Genomic DNA, 24,165 nt, shown 5'->3' with positions numbered 1-24,165 from the left:
AGAGCAATGGAGTCGGTAGAAGCTTGGTGGAGAAAAAAACGAGCTGGTGAAAAGGGGGTTCGAGAAGGCTTTCAGCAGAGGACGTTATGGGAGAGAGAAATAGAGGAACGGAAAAACAAGACTGTGAAAAGAAGTTAAGGTAAGAACCATTTCATTTTTGTGGTAGTTGGAAGGAAGATATGGGAGCAAGGAGAGTTTTTTTTTAAAGCTGGGAAGAAAAACGGGGCTTGGAAAGTAAAGTTGTGGGGAAAAGATTTTTTAGAGAGAAGAGTGATTTTGAGATAAAGAAACCGAGCTGGGAAAGTAAAAGGAGAAGGTTTTTTTTTTTTTTTTTAGCAGAGGGTTTTGGACAAAAAACAGGGAGTAACTTAAGAGAGGGTACTGATAGACGCTTGCTACTTCAAAGCTTTGATCAGGAACCATCTAAGATTTTATGTCGTTTCTATTTTCTCCTAGATGCTATGTAGGAAAGTTTTCCATGTCTTTTTAAGTGCACACAATATTTGTGTTATGTGGTGATAGTAGTCCAGTGTCAGTTTCCTTAATGGGAGCTTCAGCCAGAACCTTTTCAGGAGAAGCATGAGATATGGAAGTGGCAGCAACCATGCAAGGAGCAGCTAAAACTATATTCCTATTCCTAAAACCCAATAACATTTTTTTCCCATGTGTGATAAGCACAAATATACACAAAAGCCCCCAATTTGGTCTTATTCTGTTTTGTGTTTGTGTATCCTTTAGATTTAATTTGTTTAACTATAGTTCGAGGAAAGAAATTAACTTCTATTGTGCATGGTTATTTATAGAGCCAAATCCAAACCTTCACCCAAAACACTTGATTGCTAATACTCAAAAATTAAGTTCAATAGTCTCTATTTACTCTCAAGTACTCTCCTAGTCATACTATTCACTCTCCCACAATGCTTGATCACCTTTCTCTATATCTTCCTTTTGTAGGTTTCTTCCATCTTTATATAATTTTTTTATAGTGCTTTTGCATTTTTAGACAGTATCGAGTGTTCTATCAAGAATCAAAGTTGTTTTGAAAATTGATCTGTTTGATGTAGTTATACATTGTTATTTCTCTATCATTGAGGTATTGGATTTGGAATTTTTATTCCTTGTTACAGGGATTGCAATTACCAAGTGAAACTACTTCAGGTTTGACTATGAGAAATAGTTCGACCATGCTAGCTCCAAGGAAGGTGGTTCAGCCATCATCCAATAGTTTGCCACCTTTGGCATGCAATCTCACCACCACATTTCATCTTTTTTAATTCTTTATATTTTGATATCAAAGTTTAATTTTTCAAATTTTCAATCTTCAAATTTAATTTCTAAAACTTCTATTTTCAAATAATTTTCAAAACTTCAGTTCCTTAATTTAATCTTCAAAACTCCAATTTCTTTCCAAATTAATTTTCAAAACTCAAATTCTTAAATTTAATTTTCAAAACTCCAATTCACAAATAATTTTAAAAACTCCAATTTCTATCAAATTTAATTTCCAAAACTCCAATTCTTAAATTTAATTTTCAAAACTCCAATTCTCAAATAATTTTCAAAACTCCAATTTCTTTCAAATTTAATTTCCAAAACTCTAATTCTTAAATTTAATTTTCAAATAAATTTCAAAACTCTAGTTTTCTTTCAAATGATTTTAATTCTACTCCAGTTTTCAAATGTTTTTAATTCTACAACTTTTCATCCTTTATTAGGGTATTAGGTCAAAAAATTCTCGTTTTTAATAAACTTGCTACCTTTCCCTTTAGGTAAGCACTTTGGTAAATTTTCTTTGATTTTCAAATAATCTTTTATTTCTCTTGATTTTAAATAAGCATGAATATGATTTTCATAATTCCAAAAATAATGGAATTTGTGGGATTAATTCATGCAAAATCAATTAGGCTTCAGTGGGGGCCCTACATATGAGTTTTCTTTTCTGATTGCCAAATGTTATGCTTAATGAATATTATTTTATCCTTGTCTTTCTCTTTGATATGCGTATGATAATTTTATATTTGAACTAACATTGTTTTCATGATAACGCACTATTACTTGCTGTTAAGGTACAATTTCAGTCCCACTTTGCTTATTCTTATGCGTGATTCATTTTATTCCATAATCATTTTGGTATCTATTGATTTCCTAGTTAATTGTCATACTCGCTTCACCTTATTTAGTAGAGATCCATTTTCAGGGGCTTAAAGGGGTGCTACCGTCTTTACCGTACCTTCCCAATAAGTAACCTAACCCTCAAACCCAGGTTTTTCACAAGCCATCTTTTCCAAATAAAGAGTCACATTTAAGGTTTTCTTTCTTATTTTGTTTTCCCTTTAAAAATAAAACAAAAATAAGTGGCAACTCCAAGTTTTTTTTCAAAAAAATCAAATTTTCACTAAATAAATTAAAAAGCAAGTTTCATCATCGAGTGGGAACGCATTGTGCGAAAATACGGGGTCCACATATAGTTCTCTTAAAGTTGTTTCATGAATAAGCAACTTTATAAGGTGTGACTCCAAGTTTTTTTCAAAAAAATCAAATTTTCACTAAATAAATTAAAAAGCAAGTTTCATCATCGAGTGGGAACGCATTGTGCAAAAATACGGGGTCCACATATAGTTCTCTTAAAGCTGTTTTATGAATAAGCAACTTTATAAGTTGTCTCTTGAAGTAACACTTTTATATAATACAAGTTGTTTATCTTTAGCAAAAATTATGTATGCTTAAAAAGGAAAAAATTGTTCTCATAGAGTCAATGTTTAAGGAAGTTGTCTATCCAAATTACACCCATTAATGCAATTTGAATATTTATAATTAATTGAGTTTTTTAAAAAAAAAGTTATTTGTTTTTAAAAATAACTTTAATGTAATTATTTATATTTTAATATTTACTTTTTTATTTTATTTTTTTTAAATAAATCAATTTACACCTAAGTTGCTTTTTTAAAATAAAAATTTTCATAAAAAAATAAAAAAGTTATTTTCTTAAAAAAAAAAAAAATGGTTTATATTGAAGTTGTCATTTAAGGAGAAAACTTCATATATGAAAAGTTATATCAAAGATGGCTTTTAAAAGACAACTTCCTACATGAAAAGATATATGAAGGGTTTCTTTTAAAATGACAACATTTTATGTGGAATATAATACAAATACATTTTTTTATGAAAAATAATTACAATTTATATGGGAAATGTTTTTTTCAATGACAACTTTAGTATAAATTTATTTTTTTATTTGAATGTGTTTGATATAAAAATTGTGAAATGTGTCTCTTTAAGAGACAATTTCTAATGTGATCAAAATTATCATTTTTGGAAGGTGTACAACTTTCAAAATAACCAAAATTGTTGTAAATTCCTTGATATTTTTAATCTAAAAAGTGCTTTTTCAAAAGACACATTTAAGATAAATTTAATTTTTTTTTCGGTGTCTGACTATTATCAAAATTATAGGTGTCTAATCAAAAGACAACTCCATTATGGCTAAAATTGTCATAAGTTCAATACTTTTAATATGGAATGTTTTTTTAAAAAACATATTTAGTGTAAATTCAATTATTTTTTTTATGTGAAAATTGTGAAATGTATCACTTCAAAGATAGGAATGACAATTTCGCAGGTTTTCCGAGTCACCCGTCCCGACCTGTCCCTATTGGAACGGGTATAGGAACATGGAAATAAGGGATGGGTCGGGTTCAGGTTTTTTTTAAAAACCCGAATCGGGTTTAGGGCGGGATCGGGTTTAGTTATAATTTGACCCGCCCCATCCCGAATATGAAATTACAACTTTACCCCCCACTTATAAATATTTGCTTCCTCTTCTCATAATCTCATTTCAGGTCTTCTTCTCTCATTTTAGGGTTCCCATTCCTGTCGACGCTAAGGCTCTTAGAGGGCTTTCGTTCTCATTTCTTCCCGTTTTCTCATTTCTTCCTAAATTACTTAGGGTTCTTTTGCTTGTAAGAGGCCTTTCGTTTTCTCATTTCTTCCTAAATTGCTCAGGGTTCTTTTGCTCGTAAGAGGGCTTTCGTTTTCTCAATTCTTCCCATTTTCTCATTTATTCCTAAATTGCTTCTTCCCGTTTCACCTTAAAAGCAAAATTTTTGCTCTGAAAACCAAAATACCAAATTCGTAGACAACAAATTATTAAGGTTTCTATGGATTCCTCATTTCCAGGTAAGAAAACCTTAAGTTTTGAGGCTTTGTTAGAAATGTCTTGTTTTTCATATTTTCTAGTGCATTTTGTTCTCGTATATGCAGTTTGCAGTTTTGTTGCATAACAAATGCTTGATTAAATGTGTTTATGATAACCCAGATAACGTTTATTGAAATTTCAGAGACCTGTGTTCTCTAAAAGCATAATTCCCGAAAATACATTTGAGACGAGGATGGGATTATCAACTTTTTTGTAAACGGGCATGGGAGACACCAACTCGCCCCACCCTAGGTTTGGGACGGGGATGAGAAAAAAAATATATAATCGGGACAAAAATGGGGTAGGGGTGGCCCGTCCCATACCCGCCCCATTGCCATCCCTATTCAAAGAGATAATTTCTAGTGTGACCAAAATTGTTGTAGATTCTTCAATACTTTCAACACTACCCCTTTTTAAGGATTTTTTTTTTCCCTTTTTTCTGTAAAAGCTCAAAAATAAATCCCAAATATAACACAATGAGAGATTTAGTCCGGTGGTTGGCTAAACATCCAGGTTTGATCCTCTTCCCGTGAAGGCAAAAATAGAGGATTTAATAAGGAGTCCAGTGGTATTTTGGTGAAAAATGGGAAAAATTTGGAAACTTGGAAGGAAAGAGATGTCATTGCATTGATCGTGTCAGGCCGGCCTAATATCCGATTTCGTCCATGTGTAAGACGTGTAACGATTGGGCGCCTTTGAGTGCCCTTGGTGAGCCAATATTTATTTGTAGCAGGCCATGATCCCACACGTTTGGCTATATTATGCTGGGTTAACTAGTCAGGTCATTGACGATAGAATTTTCAGTTCTCCTGGTGCGGATCGAGACCGTTACTCGTTGGGCATACAACCAACGGAGCACTGGTGGTAGAGTGATCCATTTGTTATCCCATCTATTGTCCATCAATGGTGGACGACGGAAACAGCAAAGACGTTCCCATGCACACCACAAACATCACCTCAATGATGTGGCATGGCAAAAAAGACCCAAACGTCCACATGTATCCCTCCATGTGGACTACTGTCAAACTGTGGGGTATACAAGCAGCAGACCTGAACAAAAGCACCAGACAAAGTTGAAGAGAGGAGTCCCAAAATATAGCCTTAATGCCTCTTCAACTGACGCTGCCCCAGTATCTACCACTCTCTGATATGTTATTATATACACTGCAACTTACTTAAAATGGGATGGGATTCCCGGTTCAACAAATGGATTCCCAAAGGGATTGGTGGGATCCTCACCAATCAAGGGTTGCCGATATTGTTGCTGCTGCATCATCAAACCCTCCTCTTGTTGGGTAATGCCTGCCATTTCCACATTTGTTGAGGGAGCTATGTTGCTGGAAGCATAGAACGGATCTCGGGTACTATTTGCCAACTCAAAAGGATTAGAGCCGAGTTGCCCCATATGGTAGGTCCTGTTCTGATTTGCTCTTCCTGCAATTGCATCATCATATAGGCTGTCCAGTGTCAATTTGTCCATCCCACCAGCCTGCATTGGAGATAGAATCAGTAGATGTGTGGAAGGAACAAAAGAGTGGAAGGGCAAAAGAGACTACCAGCCTCTAACTCAAGCATATAGCAAGCAATGGATGAATATCATTTAAGGAAAGTTTGAGTAAATTAGTGGCCTGCTTGGTTCAAGAAATAGCACCTTCTCCTTGATACTTGAGTGAGGTTACAAGTAGAAAAACTAAATCAAAGCCAGTCCTTAAAGAAATCTCACAACTCTAATTGAAGAGACATCAAACCGCGAAAACGTTATAGGCCTTATGAAATTTGGGCTTCTTGCCTGGTTATCAATCTAAAAGAATAATTTCTATTACCTACGGATATCTCTGGCAGCTAAAAAAAGAATGCAACAGGGAAAATATTTGGAATATAAATTTTTCTTTTTGCCAATTAAGCATTTTGTTACCCATGGAATTGCCTCCATTGACATCCACATCCACATGCGCAGTACACAAGTAGTGAGATGCCTATCAGTGGAACCTAGCAGCACTTCATTTATGAAGTTACAAGAAAACAATGTCTTTTTTTTTTTTTTTTCTCAACTCTATGTCCTGCAGTGCGGGTCCAAATTAAATCTTCTCTAGGCTGTCATAAATAGTTCACTTTCTAGATATGGATCTTATATGATTTGATGTATATGACCACTTCTCAAACTCATACTTTCCAACAAAATTTCACCAAATATTTGAGAGATCTTTGTTAAATGATTTCAGGAGACTAGCAAAGAACTTGGAAATTGGAAAAAATTAGGATATTTATGTTTGATCATTCTGAGAATTTTAACCTAGCCTATCATCAAGTATAAAAATAATCAAAGATACTCATAACTCCTAAAAGATGTTTATTCTTGAATCTTTCTCAAATCACATTGAACCCCCAAACTACTGTCTCAAAGGATCTGCTGATTGATTCCAACATATTGAAAACAGAATTTGAAACAAACAATCAAAGTAATATAACTTGTTTTTGAATTGAGAAAACAGTTCATCTGATGAACTTGCCCATGAATACAACAATTATTAGTCCAAATATTGACCTGAAAAAGACACTTTTCATAAAAAAAGAACAAGGATGAAATATACATAACCTCAAGAATGAGACATGACAGCAACCAATCAATGGCTGAACCACTAGCTTCAACTAACATACAAGAAGTCAGACAAATAAATGGCCTGCAACAGAGGCCATGGACAAAAGAGGTTGAGGAAGCTCACTGAAGCATAAACGGGCTCTAAACAGAAAAAGACAGACCAAGGAAATGTACACAACTTGAGAATTGGTTTCATTTGAAGGGCATAGATGTTAAAATGGGATATGACCCTTAAGGGAAAATAACTGACAAAAATTGTGCATAAATTATCTGAAACAAGACCTAGATGAAGTGAAATTACACATGTTACATAACAGTTAGGACTAACCAATTTACTCTCTGCGACTGCAGCTCCACTAGAGCTTGGAGCTGTAACAAGGGCAAGCTCCCAGCCAGTAGTTTGACATGACAGATTCAGTCCATTTGCAGAATTTGATGGATTTTCTGACAACATGAATAAATTAAATTAGAAAACTAATAATTGAACACCAATTGAAAATATTAAAGAAAATATATCACCAGATGTAAAAATCGCAACTCCAAGAGCATTTTTTTCATCCAATTCAGATGCTTCCTTGATTAACTCATCCAAATCCTGGTAAAAATAAAATTTTTGCCAAGTAAAATTATAGGTATCCAACAATATTCTATTATACAATGTCCTTCAACTAGAGAAACCCTTACCAGAAGCTCAGTAACCTGCAGCTTGGCTGCAGCCTCAATTTGGTCGCTCCTTGGGGGTTCAGGTGATGTCAAAGATGGATCTAATATTTCTTCAACATCAAAATCTTGTTTTTGATCACTCACCCGATTATCTTCACGAATAGCATTTTTTTTCAAATTAACTTTCACATCATTAGTCTGATGACAAAAGAAGATGGTAAATCCATGGGAATCAGAACTGTGCTAAAAGAATGCATTACATATTGAACTTATCAAAAAATAGACAAGCAGCATTTCACTGTTTTCAATTATGACATCCCCTCATGCATTATGGACCAATTAATAAAGAAAATATAGGTCAGTTTTTATTCAGTTGGTTCACAACTGCAAACAAAGGTTTTCTTAGCCAGATTTTTTTTCACCTCAAGTCCTGTTGTGCAGTCTATTATTTAAAGGAAATTCCTTTGTGAGTGCAATTTTTTTAAAAGAAAAATGTTCAGATTCAATTCCCAGGGCAAAGTAGACAAAAATTTTCTTGGTAGTTTAGGCTGAGAAATTTCACAGGTCCCCAAAATATCTTCTAGAGTGAATTGCTGACAAGTTTAAGGTTTGAGTTGGAATATTTCAATCAAATTCACATATTCTATTGTAACCTCTTTAAAACTCAAAAACTTTTTCATATATTCCACCTTGAATGGAAATGTCAGAACCTTCTTTTGCTCTAAATAACTGGAGAATCATGTACATATATATATATATATAAAAGAAAGAACACAATTGGAGTAATTGCTTTTCCCAATGTGAAATGGAAGTGTGTGTGTGTGTAGCTTTCATTTGTCACATTGGGAAACGTAATTTTAGGCATTCTAATATTTTTCTTTCATTTAGATTTATGCATGCAGTTTCCAAACACAAACAGCTATTTACAGACTGCAGTGATCCAAAAGCTTGTTTGAGTATAGAACGAAGCTAATGATCTCCTCCTGATCAAAAAGCATGAAGACATACCGGGTAAGTTATTGGTTGACACGCTAAAGTGCATGGAGTATCTTTCACATATTCTTCCATGGCTGTCATAAATGTGGCAGGAGGCTGCAATTTGATGTGACACATACAATATAACAAAGTCAATTAGAACTAGGACATAAACAACCAAGGAAACTGCAGATGATCTTTCAAGATCAAAAGAAACAGAGCTGGGGCTAAATATCTGGAACAAAGGGGCCAAAAACCTGCTCAATTTTAACAAACTGCACTCGTCCAAAATCAAGGCCTCTGCAGATCTCAAAGAACTCAGATAACTTCTCTGCCTACAGCAACGATAAGGTATTGCATGTCACATTAAGTTATGCTCATTTTGTTAAGGGGTCAAAACTGTTACAACACCAGTCCCACTGAGGGGATTAAATACACACAAAAACACATTGTATACCTGATTCCCTGCCTTCTGATAAATTTCCAGTGCCCTGACAGCATCATGCTTTTGCATCTCAAAATACTGTCATGGAATAAAAAGTGATTGTCACCTTTATTTTCATTTTTGGAAAATGGTGAGATAGACAAGCAACCATCTGATCACAAAAGATAAGACCAAATCCCACCTTATCAACCAAATTGAGAATTCCATTAGTAATTGCACCATAGAGCTTAACACATTCACCTGCAAGCTGAAACAGGAAGACCATGAGAAAGGGAAAAATCAAATGAAACAAATTACCACAATTGAAGTTATTGCACTTTAGGTAGTTCCTTACAATTGAAAGGGCATATTGGATCAATTTATTATAGACTGCTGCCCCCTCTGGCTGCACAAATGGCTGAAAGTCAATGCTTCCTCAAGAAAAATATAAATTATATGCTACTACTATTTTTCTCATGGAATGCTGACAATAACAGTAATAACAATAAGAACCATAATGATAGTATTAAAGCCAATGGCAATAGTAATACATAAGCCTATCAAAGAAATAGTAATAGTGATACAGAAATATAAGAAAAGGATATTTAAACAAAAAAAAAAAAAAAGAAGAACAAGAATAAAAGAATAAAAGAAACAGAAATAGTGCATGTTATCACCTGGCAAGCAAGCAGGCGAAATAGAAGTTGTTGCAAAGCAGGTAATTGCTCAAGCAAGTCTGGTGTATCAAGCTCCCTAGTCCTCTGTTGTACATTATAAAAAGGGGAAAAAGTTGGCCCTTTATTTGCATAATCATTCGAATAGTTGGTTATGAAACAAAAAAAAAAAAAAAGTACAAATACCATAGAAAGATGGTTTAGATTCTAGAAAGGTTTTGTAACTACCAGCATATGCATGAAATTTAGATTAAAAGAAAATTCTATTCTGCTCATATAATCCAACTCATTCTTGCTTCCCTTGTAAGATCTTGGCCCAAATACCTATAATCTAAGCAGCCAAAGCTGTGGTTTGTTGGCTTGTACCTAGTACTCCCACACTTAGAACTAGACAGAGAATCAAAAGCAGAATTGCCAAAAACTCACCCACCTAGTGTCCAGAAGTTGCATGCCTCCTATATATTTCAATCAATGGAGAGGGGAAGCAATTAATTTATTAGAACTAATTTGGTTAAACCCTTCAATAGCACCATAACATTGACATTTGTGCACTGGTGTGCTAATTGGCAAAGGCAACACCCATGAAATGAAACTGGCTCTTATGCTGTGACCTGGAATAACCTTTTCTCTATGGAGGAAAGAAATAGCAATTTCTCCCTATGGAGCACCTAGGAAAAAGAAGATTTAGTTGAAAATATCAACAAATCTTGTAGAATCCAAAGAAATTTTTTTATATATGAAAAAAAAAAAAAAGACAAGAAGAAAAAAAAAAGATCAACTATTCCAATTTTTTTTTTTTTGATAAGTGCGCTCAACTATATTAAACGAGGCAAAAAGTCACAAGGCATACAGGACGTATACACAGTAGCCAAACCAACAACCAACACTCACCTCCCCTTAAGGAGCGGCGAGCCATTCCAAAAAACCTATAAGCGAAGAGGACTCCTCTCCCATATACACCCTAGCCCAACTCCACAAGTTACAAACAAAAGAATTCTTTAGCTTCTGAATAGCTAGAGAGCCCCCCCTGAAAGCTAATCTATTTCTCTCCTTCCAAACCGTCCAAAAAATACACAACGGAATGGAAGTCCAAATCCTTTTCCTCTTTCTCCCCACAAAAGGGCCCCTCCAACTGACTAACATATCTTTGACTTTCTCTGGGAACACCCAATTAGCCCCAAACAAGGCCAGGACAATCTCCCAGAGAGCCCTTACAACTGTACAGTGTAAAAGTAAATGATTTACATTTTCCTCTTCACAACCACATAAAAAACACCTGTTAGGAAACTGCCATCCCCGTCTTTGAAGCTTGTCCAAGGTTAAAACTTTCTCCCAAGACGCTTCCCAAGCAAAAAAAGCAACTTTGGTTGGAACCTTATCCACCCAAATGCCCTTTTTCGGGAAGCTAATGACATTAGACCCTGCCAATAGCTTGTAGGCATCTCTAATCCGAAAGAGGCCGTGACTCTCTCCTTTCCAAATCACTGCGTCCTCTTCAAGAGAAGTCCTCAAAACCCTCAACAACTGCAGCAGCTCTCCTAAAGCATCCAGCTCCCAATCATTAAGGTTTCTGGAGAGTCTTATATTCCAACCTCCTTGGCCGAGGCTAGAATCCCACATCTCATTTACCGAGGCGTTCCTTTGGACTGCCAATTCAAACAACTCTATCAAATTTTAATTGTGGGAATAGTGGATGTAATCCTTATTCAATGGGTCAAGTCCACTCTTTCTTCTGTTAATTTCTAAGCTATAATGCATTTACCATAGACAAATTGAAATCTTGGATCATGCCAATATGTATGGATGGTACAACTGCCTAAACAAGAGTTCTTTAACAGAGAACAACCAAAGCTTATTTGCTAAATAACAAATTATTAGTTCAACTAACTAAATAAAATGCATAAACCTTTCTCTTTGTCTCATTCTCTCAATGAATTATTAGATGGCATCCTGATGTAGGACAACCCTAGGATGGTTGCCTACACTCAAGGGTAGGTGGGCTACGGTTTTATTTTTAGGGTGTAAGGAGAGGAACAAGGAATAAATTTTATGGTAGAGAAAAATATAAGATAAGAAATAAAGAGAAAGAAAAAAACAACGAAGAAAAGATCGAAAACCTTAGAGTCTCGCTAAAGCCTTCTAAGAGCTTCACCTAGAAGAAAATCAATGGAGTCTCATCATTGAGGGTTGCAACTTTGCAATGAAAGAAAACATAATATTATTAATATCAATTCATCTCTTTGATTCGCATTGATTAGCCTATTTATAGGTTTCTCTAAGAAATCCAAAGTCTACAAGGACTCTAATAACCTATTATGATTCTAATTTTTATTATAACATCCAAAGTCTACTAGGACTCTAATAACCTATCATGATTCAAATTCTAATTATATTATAACTTAACTAGCTAATCCTAATTAGACTCCAACAAATATTAATCCTAATTTAATTCCAAGTAATACTAATCCCAATGTAATTGCAACTAATACTAATTCCCTTTTTTTATATATATCTTGGAGATTCATCCTCATCACATCCCCTCTCTGAAAGATCATTTATAACAAGGGGAACATCTTTCTAAAAGACAAGATGTGGGAATACCTTCTCATATACCAATTATTTATATAATTTTTTTTAAGTTAGTGTGAATGTCTTTCCATCATATACTCCCAACTCAAATGCTTCAAATCCTCCCTCGAATTCTTGCTATTCCAAAGATGGTAAAGAATGAAGATAGCTAAAGGAAATGGTAAGTGTTTTGAAGTGGAGGATGAGTTCAAAAATTGAACAAACAAGATTTAAATTATAATACTTTCATAAAAAATAAGGTTAGGAGCTTAAGGGGGGTTAAAACCTTTGTTTTAAACCAATTGACTTGAGTATTGATTGATTCCACTGAAGGTGATAGATCAATTGTCACCTAGAATGTTCTAGTCTTATATTAAATCAATCACGTTTTGATCACAACATATCAAATTTCATCATTTTCTTGATTTAAGCTGTTGGATTAGGTTTGAATCCCTACTATTTAAACACATTTCCAGATTAGGGATTCATTGTTGTGAGAGCTAGCTTGCCTCCTTGAGCCTCAAAACCTTTGCCAAATTTAGGGGTGTTTATCTCTAAGTAAAGTTTATGGGGTTTTTAGATGAAAAATCTCTTTCTTGTGGAAAAAAATGATTTTTATTCATTGCATTTATAACAAAATGATACCGTATTTATAATGCACAATCTTACAAAAATTAGGAAACTAAATTACACAAATTAGAAAGTAGCTATATTGGAAAATAGGTGAATTAACTAAGTTATATTAGCAAACCTATCAATATTGATGTTTTATGCTTAAATGATCATATATGTAGGCATCTAGATTTCTTCTAAACTGCCTAGTGCTAATTGCTCATTGTGTTGTTTTTATTGGTTATATTATTGAACACCTACTCCTTAAAGTTCTTAAAATTGATTTTTATTTATTTTTTTATTTTTTTATTATTATTATTTTTTTACATCAAGCCAAGAAATCAAGAAAAAAAAAAAAGACTTCAAAGAGATGGCAAGAAGATTTCCTGAGAGGCAATCAAGACAATACATCAAACCAAGAGGAAATTAAGAAAGCAAAAATTTCAAAGAGATGGTATCGCAAGATCATTTTTCTAAGGTCTCTTTGTAAGGTTGTTAGTGTAATAGGTTCATATCGTATTAATTTTTTATTTAAGCATTAAGAATCATCCGAGCGCCTAAATTGATTTTATTATTTTCAAAATTAAATGAAAAAACTTTATAAATGAAAACTACATTTGATTAGTGTTTCATGGTTAAAAAGGTTTTCAAAATGTTAAGGAGTTTATCTAGTCAAGTTTACCTAAGGATTTTGCTCTAAAGATGCAAAAGTTTCAAAAATTATAGAACTCATTTATGCTTTTTTTTTTAATATTTTTTTTATAAAAAATGAGATTAATTATTTCAAGGATAAAAACTCATGTTGTTACATGCATTTCATCATTAAAAATGGTTTTCCAATCTTAAGTTTTCTTATTGAAACAATATGAGCCATTAAAGATTACTTATGGTGTATCAATTTCTTACATTTTATATATAGTTGACTAGTGGTTGACCCAACTGATCGACCGCTTAGGTCAACTGATTGACTTAGCCTTGAAGTGTTTCAACATGTTTTTGGTGGTAGCCACCAGTTGAGCTAAAAGCTCGACCTGTCAAGCCACTAATCAACCACCACAGTCAACCATTCAAGGTTTTTGCTTCCAACAATCACCTATTGTACCTTCAGACCAACTACTATGCAACCAGTAAACCACCAAGGTCAATTGATAAACTATCCATGTCAACCAATCATGTAAACTGTGCCTAATGGCTAGTTTACCTATGCAACTCTTATACAAGGCTTCTATACTTTTGTTGTTGAAAACAAATGTTTCAAACTATTCTTCAATAGTTTGTTGAGCCTTACAAATTTATTTTGAGTGCATTGAGCATTCTTTCTTAATGCAACTTATCAATTCTAGTTTCACCTTGTATCTATTTGAGCTTTAACATGTGCTAGGATATTGTTAGATCAAATTTATCCATTGTATCTTTATGAGTGAAGAATATAAGTGTTAGGTATCATTTAGGGATTCTTAAGTATAGCGTATCATTTGAGGGGTTGTTCAAGAGTGAGGCATCTCTTGAGGAATTGTTGGAAGTTCCTTGAAACTTAGAATCTAAGTGTCCAAAGCTATTAAAAAAAAAAAAAAAGTGACCATCACCCCTCACCCCCTCCCCCTCTTCCCTCTCTTTTAGGTGATTGCCTTAGGTTGAATTAGCATAAACCCAACAAGAACTAGCCATGGACTGCTTACCCAATCAGCCATGGAGCATATGATGTATTGGTCTTATCTAAAGTGGTTGAGCTTGCCCCTTGCCTTTAGGAATGTGCGCACATGTTGAGACCACTCTAGATAGTTTTGATTATTAACTTTGAATGAGAGTTGAAGGTTTTGATATTCTTCGATAGATGATTGATTCCGGAATGCAACACTTAAGGTCAAATTTTCTAAGATTTTCAACATAGTAGTAGTGGAATAGAGACAAATCAACAGTAAAGAAGATTGTTAAGAAGAACTAACCAGTGACGAAAATGAAGGCCATTTGAGGTAGAAAATAACAAAAATAAAGGCCACTTAAAATTGGCAATAATGAAAACCATCAAGAAAAATTAGAAGAGAACTTAGAAACCTTGAACAAGCTATGATACCATGTGGAAAAGTATAGTTCTTATTCATTAAATTTCTAACAAAATGATACAATTTTTTTACTGTACAATCATAAAAAATAAAAAAAATAAAAAGAAAAAAAAAAGTAGAAAAATAAATTTCAAAAAATCATAAAGTCAATTCATTTCTAGAAATCCCCTACCCTACATATAAAACAGGGAAATATGCAGTATACTATCTCAACAAGGGAATTAATTCCTTGGTATTTTCAATCAAATCTTTGAAATTAGGTAGTTAGTTCCTTGATATCTTCAATCAAATTCCATAGTTAGCTCCTTGGTATCTTCAATCAAATCGTCAACATTTCTAAAGAAAAATTTTCCTTCAAAAAAGGTTCAGTGAATGTTTCTCTTCATCCCTACTTTTGTTTTCATCATCTTTTGGGGCAAAATTCAAACATCTTCTTACATGGGTAACAAGAAGTGGCCAAGATCATGTTTGGTGGTGATTTAAAGGGGCATTACATGAAGATGATAGGAAGCTAAGTTTCCCAAGGTACTAGACAAGCGGTCTAGAAAACTTGTCCTCATTATTTTCCTCATAGTGGATGTTACGATTGTGATTGGCCCATGGTTTTGGGTCTCTTCAAAGATTTTTCACCTTCTATCCTTGTGTCTATGTTTTGCTTATTCTCTCAATTCTCTTTTAGATCTCAGTTTTGATTTCTGTTATAGCTTAAACCTCATATTTGTGGATAAGTTTTTGTTTGCCATGTTGGAAGAGTGTTCATATCATTTGCTAGTACCTCGCATATATTAAACTTTTTGGGAGAGTGTTGTTGCATCATTTCTACATGTAGTTTGTTAATTTACTGAAACATTGAGAAGAGAAAAATAGGGGAAGACTACATTTGTGGATCACTTCACTTTTTTTGAAAATTTTATAAGGCACCTATTCACACCCCTTTTCCTCATCCGCACCCTCCTCTCTTTTTTCTCTCTCATCAGATGCTAATCCATAATTGATATTCACTTATAGTTAGTACTTAGTAGGATAATTAACGGATGCCATTCTTTCATAGATTTTTGCTCACAAAAACAAAAGCTTGCAATATCAATATATATATGTACATATAGATGGACAGATAGGTAGTCAATATTATCAAATACTGAGATTAGAGAAAATTCTTAACTATTTTGAAGATGAAAAGTTGTGTGGCTTGATAACTCGAATTTCTCTTATGCTAATGCAACATTCTATCTAGGTGGAGTCAAGGTTCAGCTCTAAGGAATGGCAGTTCCAAAAGCAAGATCCTAACCTAAAAAAGGAGATTCTTGCTACTAAATTCTAAATCTACCAAAAAAGGAATAAAGAGAAAAGAAATGAACAAGAACACAAGGATTAGAAAAATTATACTAAAAGAAATTTTATTTGATGCATGCTTGGATATGTTGGTCAAACCAATCAGAGCATGGTGCCACCCAGTTGTTCTATCTTAGATTTTGCCAATAGTAAAATTAGTATTTCAGTTTTCACTATTTATCTAACAAAAAGACACCATAAAATGTATGAAAATATATCATTTTAGAGTTCAGGCTCATGCTTGTGTGGTCTTTCACTCTCCACTCCTGCTCTCTATATGCTCTTGCAACTAATCCAATAATTACTGCTACCATGATTTTTCTATGCCATTTTTTCAGACATAAAAATAGTTTTTCTTATACTATTACACTTATAAAAATATTTGTTGTTTTAAGATTTAAGTTCTAGCTAAAAATATAAGTTCCTCTTTATTTAAAAAAACTTTACAATAGTTTCAATTACTCACTCTCTTCCTGAGAGCTAAGGTTCCTAGAAACAGATACTAAGTGAAACAGCTGGTTTGTAAGGCCTCATTGAGATATCTTTTTCATTTTTCAATAGATAATGAAGCAAAGAAGCCGTTCAACCTTCTACTCTGGAGATTACCATTTCAAGAAGTTAAGTCATGCAAAATTTAATAAAGTTCATTAAGTAAACAAATAGGCCAAGTTCTACAAGCAGGAAAGTGAATATATTATATATGTGGTATCATGGAATACGCAGAATTTAGGCTGAGTAACAGTAAATGACATAAAAGTACAATCAGAATCAATTTGCAGAGCAAAATGTTAGTTCAATTCATATACCGAGTGATATGTCTGAATGTCATATTTCAGCAAACGGAAACATTCCAGATGCTCTTCCAGATATAAAGCATACGTACGAACCCATGCAGAATAATTCCATGCTAGACACCAAGAAACCTCTCCAAGGTTAGTTCCTCATGTGACAAATATTCCATAATAAAATAATCTAAAAGAACAGGGAATACCATTGGGACCCGAATCATCCTTGAAATGAGATAGGTTCAGCATAAGGGCTCTGTTCTGGCTATAATTAATAAACTCTTCACGAAACGTAGAATCAATCTCCCTCATTGCCCGATGCATAACAATTAAAGTTTTCAATGCAACCTGATTAAAATATCAGAATCAAGACTTTTGACCACAAATTACACATTGAACATACACTTTGTTTTATGCGTCTAGCTCTCATGCCTCCTTGTGTGGTAAAAAGTCTTCCAACTGTTTCTACTGTTGGCCTAGTAGACCTTATCCCCAAACAAAATTTTAACCATCTAAACGCATATGCATCAAATGCTTCATGGGGTCCACAAAAATTATACCAAGATTTACAGTTCATTGGAATAAATGTTTGTATAAGCAATGCCAATGGGATGCTGACACATAATTAAAGGTACCACTGGGAACCATATGCTGAGTTTAGTGTATAGTTATATGCATTTCCTTAAATATCCCTCTATTTTTTTTATCCAAATGAAAATATCAAAGAAGGAAAAAGATAAGAAGAAAATATTACCCACATAGGTAACTATATTATTCATCTTATGAAATACATAACTAAGAAAATCTAAGAATGGATTCTAAATTCACGAAAATAATAATTCTAAGAAAGACCACAAGCAAATTACCACAACAGAAGCATTCTATATTTTCCTTATCTTCCAGTATGTCACTCGATTCAAGTTAAAAGGTGCTATATGGAAAATTGGAATAACAAAGAAAATGTGGGCCAAAGCACTGATAGAAGACTTGCTGTGCAGGGAACAAGGCAAGGATAGTGAAAGACAGATACAGGAGGCAACCTAAAGCAAAAATTTTCGTGTTTCTAATACGGTTAAAAGAAATAATTTATCGAAAGAAAGGTGAGGGTGTGGAGATATCCCCATAATTTTCTTAGGCCCATCTTTGCAATTTGAGAGGGATAGTTTGTCAGTCATCAAGATTGAGTAAATTTTGCTTCCCTGCTTTGAAGTGGAAAGGGGCTAAGTTGTAAAACCATGGAGATTAGGTAAAGGAGAAGCATCAGGAGGCTCTGATGGTGAGGCTTGTTTTGAAAGGAAAGGTTGAGTTGGGTTGAAGGGGTTCAGGCTATGCCTCCCATTGAATCTCCTTGTGAAGTGGATCAAGTTTTGGTGGCGCAGCCCCATGATCAGCAGATTAGGTCTGTGAATAGCAGAATCAGCATTTTCTTGAGGATGGGACATAGGGCTAGGTTCTTAAATAAGAACAAGTTTGGCTGTTCTTCGGGTCTCATTCTAAAGGTGTTGAAGAGGAGGCTATGATCCTTTTCAAAGCTATTGAGAAGAGATGAGGCAGCATTGTTCCAATGACCTTAACAAAGGCATTTGGTGACAAGTTTGATAAAGAGAGGGAATTTCCCCATCTGCCCTCATTGGTGGCTATGATAATAAAGGGGATTGAGGAATTCTAAGTAGAAGGAGATGAAGGAGAGGTTTGACCTATTTATGCTAGTCTCTCCCATCATGGAACTCGGTGTTATATCTTTGAATGTGAGCTGTCTTAACAATGAGAACAAAAGAAGAGTGGTGGAATCCTTTTAGTAAGTCCAGAAAGTAGAGTTGGTTTGTTTGCAAAGGACTAAGATGGACTATATTTCCAAGAAAGTGATAGAAGCATTGGTGAGGGCCAGTTTTTGGCATAGGGCTTTCTTAATTCCAGAGGTTGAGGAGTTAAGAAGGTTGTGGACAATGGAGATTGAAGCTTTTTTTTCCTTCTATCACTTTAGCAATTGTGAGGATGGCTTCATTTGGATTTCTACAAGGGTTAATGGTCCCAGAGGTTTTTCCAGATTTCCAGGGTTGCAAGGGGATCTGCTTTCCCCAATCTCTCTGTGATTTATTTCTACAGTAACAGAAGGCGACTTTATTCATGATTTTAAGGTGGGGACAGAACCAAGGGTTTGAAATTTCTTGCTTCTTATTTGGTAATGATACCTTTTTATTTTATGAGGCAAAAGAGGAGCATTTGTTGTTTCCTTAGGTGTGTCCTGTTCTTTGAAGTTATTCTTGGGTTGAAAGTTAAACCTGAGAAGAGAGAGCTTATATTGGTTACAGTTGTGGATAATCTGGACATTTTGGCTTCAATTCCAGGTTGTAATGTGGGTCTACTATCTGGGCATGTCACTGGGATCTTGAGCTAATGCTATGTCAGTTTTGAAGTCAGTCAACAAGAAAATTGGCAGAAGGTTAGCATCTTGGGAGAGACAGTATCTAAGGGAGGGAAGTTTTATGCTAGCTAAGAGTACCTTTTGGGTTCAACTCTCTCACCATGTATTGCCAATTTCAACGTTGAATAGTTTAGAGAACCTTCATAGAGATTTTTATGGACAGGATGAAATCAAGTAAAGCTCAATTAGTCAAATAGTTGACTGTTTTCTCTGCAAAGGAAATGGAAGGCCTAGAAATCTGAAGCCTACTTGCTACCATTAAGGCTTTGCTATGGGAGTGGCTTTAGATGTTGGCATCTAATAGATATGGTTTGCAAAGGATGGTGGTGGTGTGCAAGTTAGTCAAGACAGGGTAGCTAGTGCTCTAGGATCAGTAAGGAGCAAGAGAAGAAGCATATTAGAAAAGTAAGGAAGAAGAGGAGGTGTTTATTCCCCTCTTTTTTCAATTAAAATATAATACACTATTATTGCACAATAATAACCCCTCATGCTCAAATTACAATACCCTCAATAGTAATCTTTAATAATTTGTTTTTGTTATGTTTGCATCACATTAGGAATGAATATAGAATGAAGTTATTGTATGACCTGTGGTCTGTTGAGAGTCTTAAAAAGGATTGTTTGTGGCAGTAGATAACTTCATGTAGATGGAGGAATAGGTCATTGGATCCCAAGGTTTCTAAGAATGCTCCACAACTAGGAGCTTGAGCTGGTAGTACTAGTAGCTGTCATGTCAAGCATTTCAACCATAAATGTTAGAGAGAATAAGGAGGACAAGGTGATTTCAAAGCTTCCATTTTTAGTCTTATGCATAAAGTTTTTTAAGGAGCTCTCTAGAGGATTCCCTTTCCTGTCAACTGGGATGTGGAGTTCCCATGCCACTTCAAAGCTTGGTGTTTTTTTTTTCTTTGTCCTGTGTGGGGAGTTGTATGGGAGAAGATCCTTACCATTAGCTGATGGGAATATCCTGGTGAATTGATGCAGCATATGCAATCAGAATGAGGAATTGGCAAATCATATTATTCATTGCAAACTGGCTCCTAACCTGTGGGCTGTTCTTTTCTCTATCTTCCATGTTTTCCAGGCTTTTTCTTAGTCAAAGAAGGCATCAGGCAAATAACTATCCTTGGTAAGAGGCAGAAAAAAGTATAAAGAATGGCCCCTTTTGGTTTAGTTTATAGAAGGAGCAGAACAGAAGAATTGCTGAAGGCCCAAAACTTTCTGGTCTCAATATTAAAAACCTATTTCTCAAATTCCAGTTGTTTGGCCTAAGAAGTTGTCAGTGGAAGGAGCTTGCCCTTGTTGGACTATATTTTTAGGTTAAGGATAGCAACAGCCTAAGATCTCTCTTTGTTTGGTCTTGTGACATTCTACTTCCAGAGTACTTCTGTTACACCCTCCTTGCAGCATTTCATAACAATTTTCCTTTTATCTATCAACCTGTCACACAAAATTACGAAGCAAGAAGAGATAGCTAGAAAAGAAGGAAACTAAAATCTACAATACTTTCCCTTTTTCAAATGATTAATATCTACATAAGCAAATGGAAAAGTCATAACTGACACAAAGAATTGTGATCACAAGAATGATGGTCCCTGCTCCTCACATGCAGACCCATGACTCTCGTTGTAGAAGGTCCAGATGGATTGTAGATAATTGGAAAAATAAGTAGATGGAGGAAGGACTTGAAACTGAGACCCCCAGTTAATGGAGCCCTAATACTATGTTGAGTTACCAATTTTCCCAAAAGTTTAAGTTGTTAGAATTTGGACCCACAATAAATAATATGCTCTAATAATCCCAATATAGAGCCAGGTGTAGGTGGAATTCCTTTAGCTGATTGGTCTGATTAGTTATAGGTCAATGTCCTTACTAGATGAGCAATTCATGTCTTTGGGGCTTAACTGCAAGTGGGCATTGCTTTGGACTATTCATATTTATGGTTCCTCAAAGAGCTCAAAATGATAGGATTTTAGTATAGTTTTATTATTCAAGCAAGGCCTTCCCTGCTGTTTGAGTGAAGGAGAATCAACTATTGCTCTTATAAAAATCTACCATCAATGGAATCTCTTCCAATGTCTAGGAAACAAAAAAATTCTTTATTGGTTGTTCATCTGTGTGATGGAAGTATACAGCATGTATCAACATCTAATTGAAAGAGATTCTTTACTTTGAGATCATTTCTCAATTTGTAATTAGTACCCTTAAAAGGGCTAATTAATGGTCTTTTTTTTTAATAGTCGCTCCTGCTAACACGTGGTGTGCTTGAGGGAGAAGTTGTGCACGCATGGTTTTCCCCAACTGTATGAGGTGGGACTAGTAGGTTTCCACATTACAAATTTTTTTTTTTCTCTAGTGGAGCAGATTCAGTACTTCATTGATTTACCATAATTAAGTCTCACCACTTTGAGAAAAAAAAAACAAAATTTATGCTAAATATAATTACATGGAATTGAAGGAGAATACCAATTCACTTTATCAATTTATTTCCAATTAATTTCAATAAAAAGTTGATAAGACAAGCATGTCAAAGTAGATATATCTAGGTGTTTATGCATTTGCGAGCAAGCATGAGTTTATCAATCTACCAACTTAAGCTTCATTTGGAAATGGCATTTGTCATGCTGGATTCTGATATTTCTTAAGTTCCCATGACACTCAAATAACACTTCTTTAATAGAAATGTCTCAAAAAAATTAAAAAATAAAGTCAAACAATAAAAAATCAGAAAGTAGTACTTCAAAGTCGCAATGTCTTCAGAAGCTTACAGCCCAATTTTGTGTTTTGGCAAGACGCTTAGCAAGAGCTTGTATGCAATAAGCAACATCAGCCCTAGGTGTTGAGGATGAAAGTGCACCAAAGATAGCTGAAAAAACAAGAACAATGTTTTAGAACTTAAAAGGGTTACTTGAAACTCAACCAGAGAAAATTGACACACTAGAGGCAACATTTGAGACAAATTATGTAAGAGGTTATCCAAAAAGTTCCAAATCAAAAAGATTAGAATTTTGAGTACCTCATCCCTGTCAATTTCACCATAAATTCAACTTTTGTTTTTTAGGTTCTATAATTATTCATTGAGTCAAAGACCTTTCAAACTAGGCAAACAAAATAACAGAATTTCCCCAAATTAGAGGCCAACTTGAATTCTCAGACTTGGGGATACAGTCCAACAAAACATCTATGCTAAAAACACAAAGAGAAAGATGTCTCCAAATTGCATATTGAAAAGAAATCCTTACTTCTTATATGCTTCTCCTTTGCCAAAACTTCATCATGGTTTGTGGCCTTAACAATAGCAATATCCAGCGCCTGGAATACACGAGTGTCACTTTATAGTACTGTCGAAAGCTAAGAGTATGATGAATTAAGTTTTCAGCTGTAAAATCACCTTGTAGCCACTATTAACTTTTGCTAGTCCAACTTTTGTGGAGTCCTTCAAAGCTCCAATAGCTCTTCTTAAGCTTTGCTGTGTGCTACCACCTGCTGCCATTCTGTTTCAAGAACATATTCATCTAAACCCCAATGAAGTTATTCCAAACGACCTGAAAGTTGGGGAGTAATATACATTGTAAATCAATGTCATCCTTACTATTCACTGTGTTATATATTATTTTGACTACCACATGATCTCAAACATTTGTCGATAAGTTAACACCAAAATCTAATGGTTCCAAATTGTACTTTCCATGGAATGTATAAAGGTACATTCTATGTGAGGACTCTGACAAAATTCATGCATAAACACCCCTCGTATTTCCAAAAAAATTACAGTTCACGCTATTCTGTTATTTTGAGAGCTCATTAGCCTAATTTTACCAATTCCCTCCAATTTGGTATTTTTCCAATTAAGCTCTTCTCTCAAATTTATGCTTAACTGTCACAATTCTCACATTTTTAAGAGGCTATATCAGAAAATCTCTCTCTCTCTCTCAATAACAGTTCCAAATCACTTACAATGCATGAATGCCCCTGATATTTCTGAAAAAATTACAAGGCACACCATTTTTTTCCTTTGGAGAACTTATTCACTATGAAAAAATAAAAGAAAAAGAAAAAAGAGATAGAATGAGGGAAAAAAAAACCATTTTCCTTTATTTTGGGATTTTCCATCCCCGTCCTTCTTAGATTAGCCCTCGCATTCAAATTTAAATTTGATTGTCACAATTCTCACATTCTTTCAATTCCCGCATTCATACACATACACATACACATAAAAATGCTGGCTCAAAACTATATTCACAATCATCGCATTACTGTGATCGAGTAACAATTCCAAACCACTCACATTCATACACAAAATTAATGTAAGAACAAAAACAAATGCAGGAATCATCTCCGAAAGAAATGAGAGAAAAGAAACTAGCAAATGGCTGTACCAGACAGGTTGATGGCCGGCCGGATTATGCCGAGAAGGGAAAATGGCCGGAGAAGTCGCCGGCAAATGTACGGAAACGACTTCCGAGAAAAGCGTATTGAGGGAAAGCAGTGGTGTCACCGTTTATACCGGGCCAATGGCATTGTATAGGACCACCATTAATGCAACCACGTCATTATAAATTTCTCTTTCTTTAGCTTCTATGTTTTTCAAATTTTAATTTCTATTTAATTAATGCAACCACGTCATTATAAATTGGATAATGAATTATTATGAATATTTAATGGAGATTTTATCAAAATAAATGAACTATAATGTTTTTTTCCAACTTTTCTTTACGTATACTTAAATGAGATTTTTCACTTAAAGACAACAAAATATTATTATATAATTTACATATTAGCTAAAATAAAAAATTAAATGTGGATTTAATACATTTCTTATTTTTTATTTTTAAAATTAGAAAAAATAA

At 34.4% G+C, this 24,165-nt stretch overlaps 1 protein-coding gene across 3 annotated transcripts; it reads right to left on the bottom strand.

The window, feature by feature from the left end:
- Positions 1-4,797: 4,797 nt before the first annotated feature.
- On the bottom strand, positions 4,798-23,866 carry LOC100243252 (putative clathrin assembly protein At5g35200). Of its 3 annotated transcripts, none has more exons than XM_010658344.3 (16): positions 23,695-23,866; positions 22,707-22,809; positions 22,558-22,627; positions 22,084-22,181; positions 17,097-17,238; positions 16,912-17,012; positions 9,534-9,617; positions 9,212-9,262; positions 9,059-9,124; positions 8,890-8,955; positions 8,690-8,767; positions 8,466-8,549; positions 7,479-7,655; positions 7,314-7,389; positions 7,123-7,238; positions 4,798-5,684 (listed from the first exon to the last, which is right to left on the bottom strand). In XM_010658344.3, the coding sequence occupies exons 2-16, from the start codon at positions 22,806-22,808 to the stop codon at positions 5,367-5,369; spliced, it is 1,629 nt and encodes a 542-aa protein (XP_010656646.1). In that variant the 5' UTR covers position 22,809; positions 23,695-23,866; the 3' UTR covers positions 4,798-5,366. The 3 variants fall into 3 exon arrangements, with proteins under 3 accessions (XP_010656646.1, XP_002271781.2, XP_019078363.1); XM_002271745.5 differs by having other exon boundaries at positions 22,707-22,860; positions 23,695-23,865; XM_019222818.2 differs by lacking the exon at positions 23,695-23,866 and adding an exon at positions 23,273-23,414 and having other exon boundaries at positions 22,707-22,860.
- Positions 23,867-24,165: the final 299 nt, after the last annotated feature.

Source organism: Vitis vinifera, chromosome 11, assembly GCF_030704535.1.
Source record: "Vitis vinifera cultivar Pinot Noir 40024 chromosome 11, ASM3070453v1".
Taxonomy (NCBI): domain Eukaryota; kingdom Viridiplantae; phylum Streptophyta; class Magnoliopsida; order Vitales; family Vitaceae; genus Vitis; species Vitis vinifera.
The sequence above is the reverse complement of the archived record's forward strand: the minus strand, read 5'-3'. Positions and strand labels throughout refer to the sequence as shown.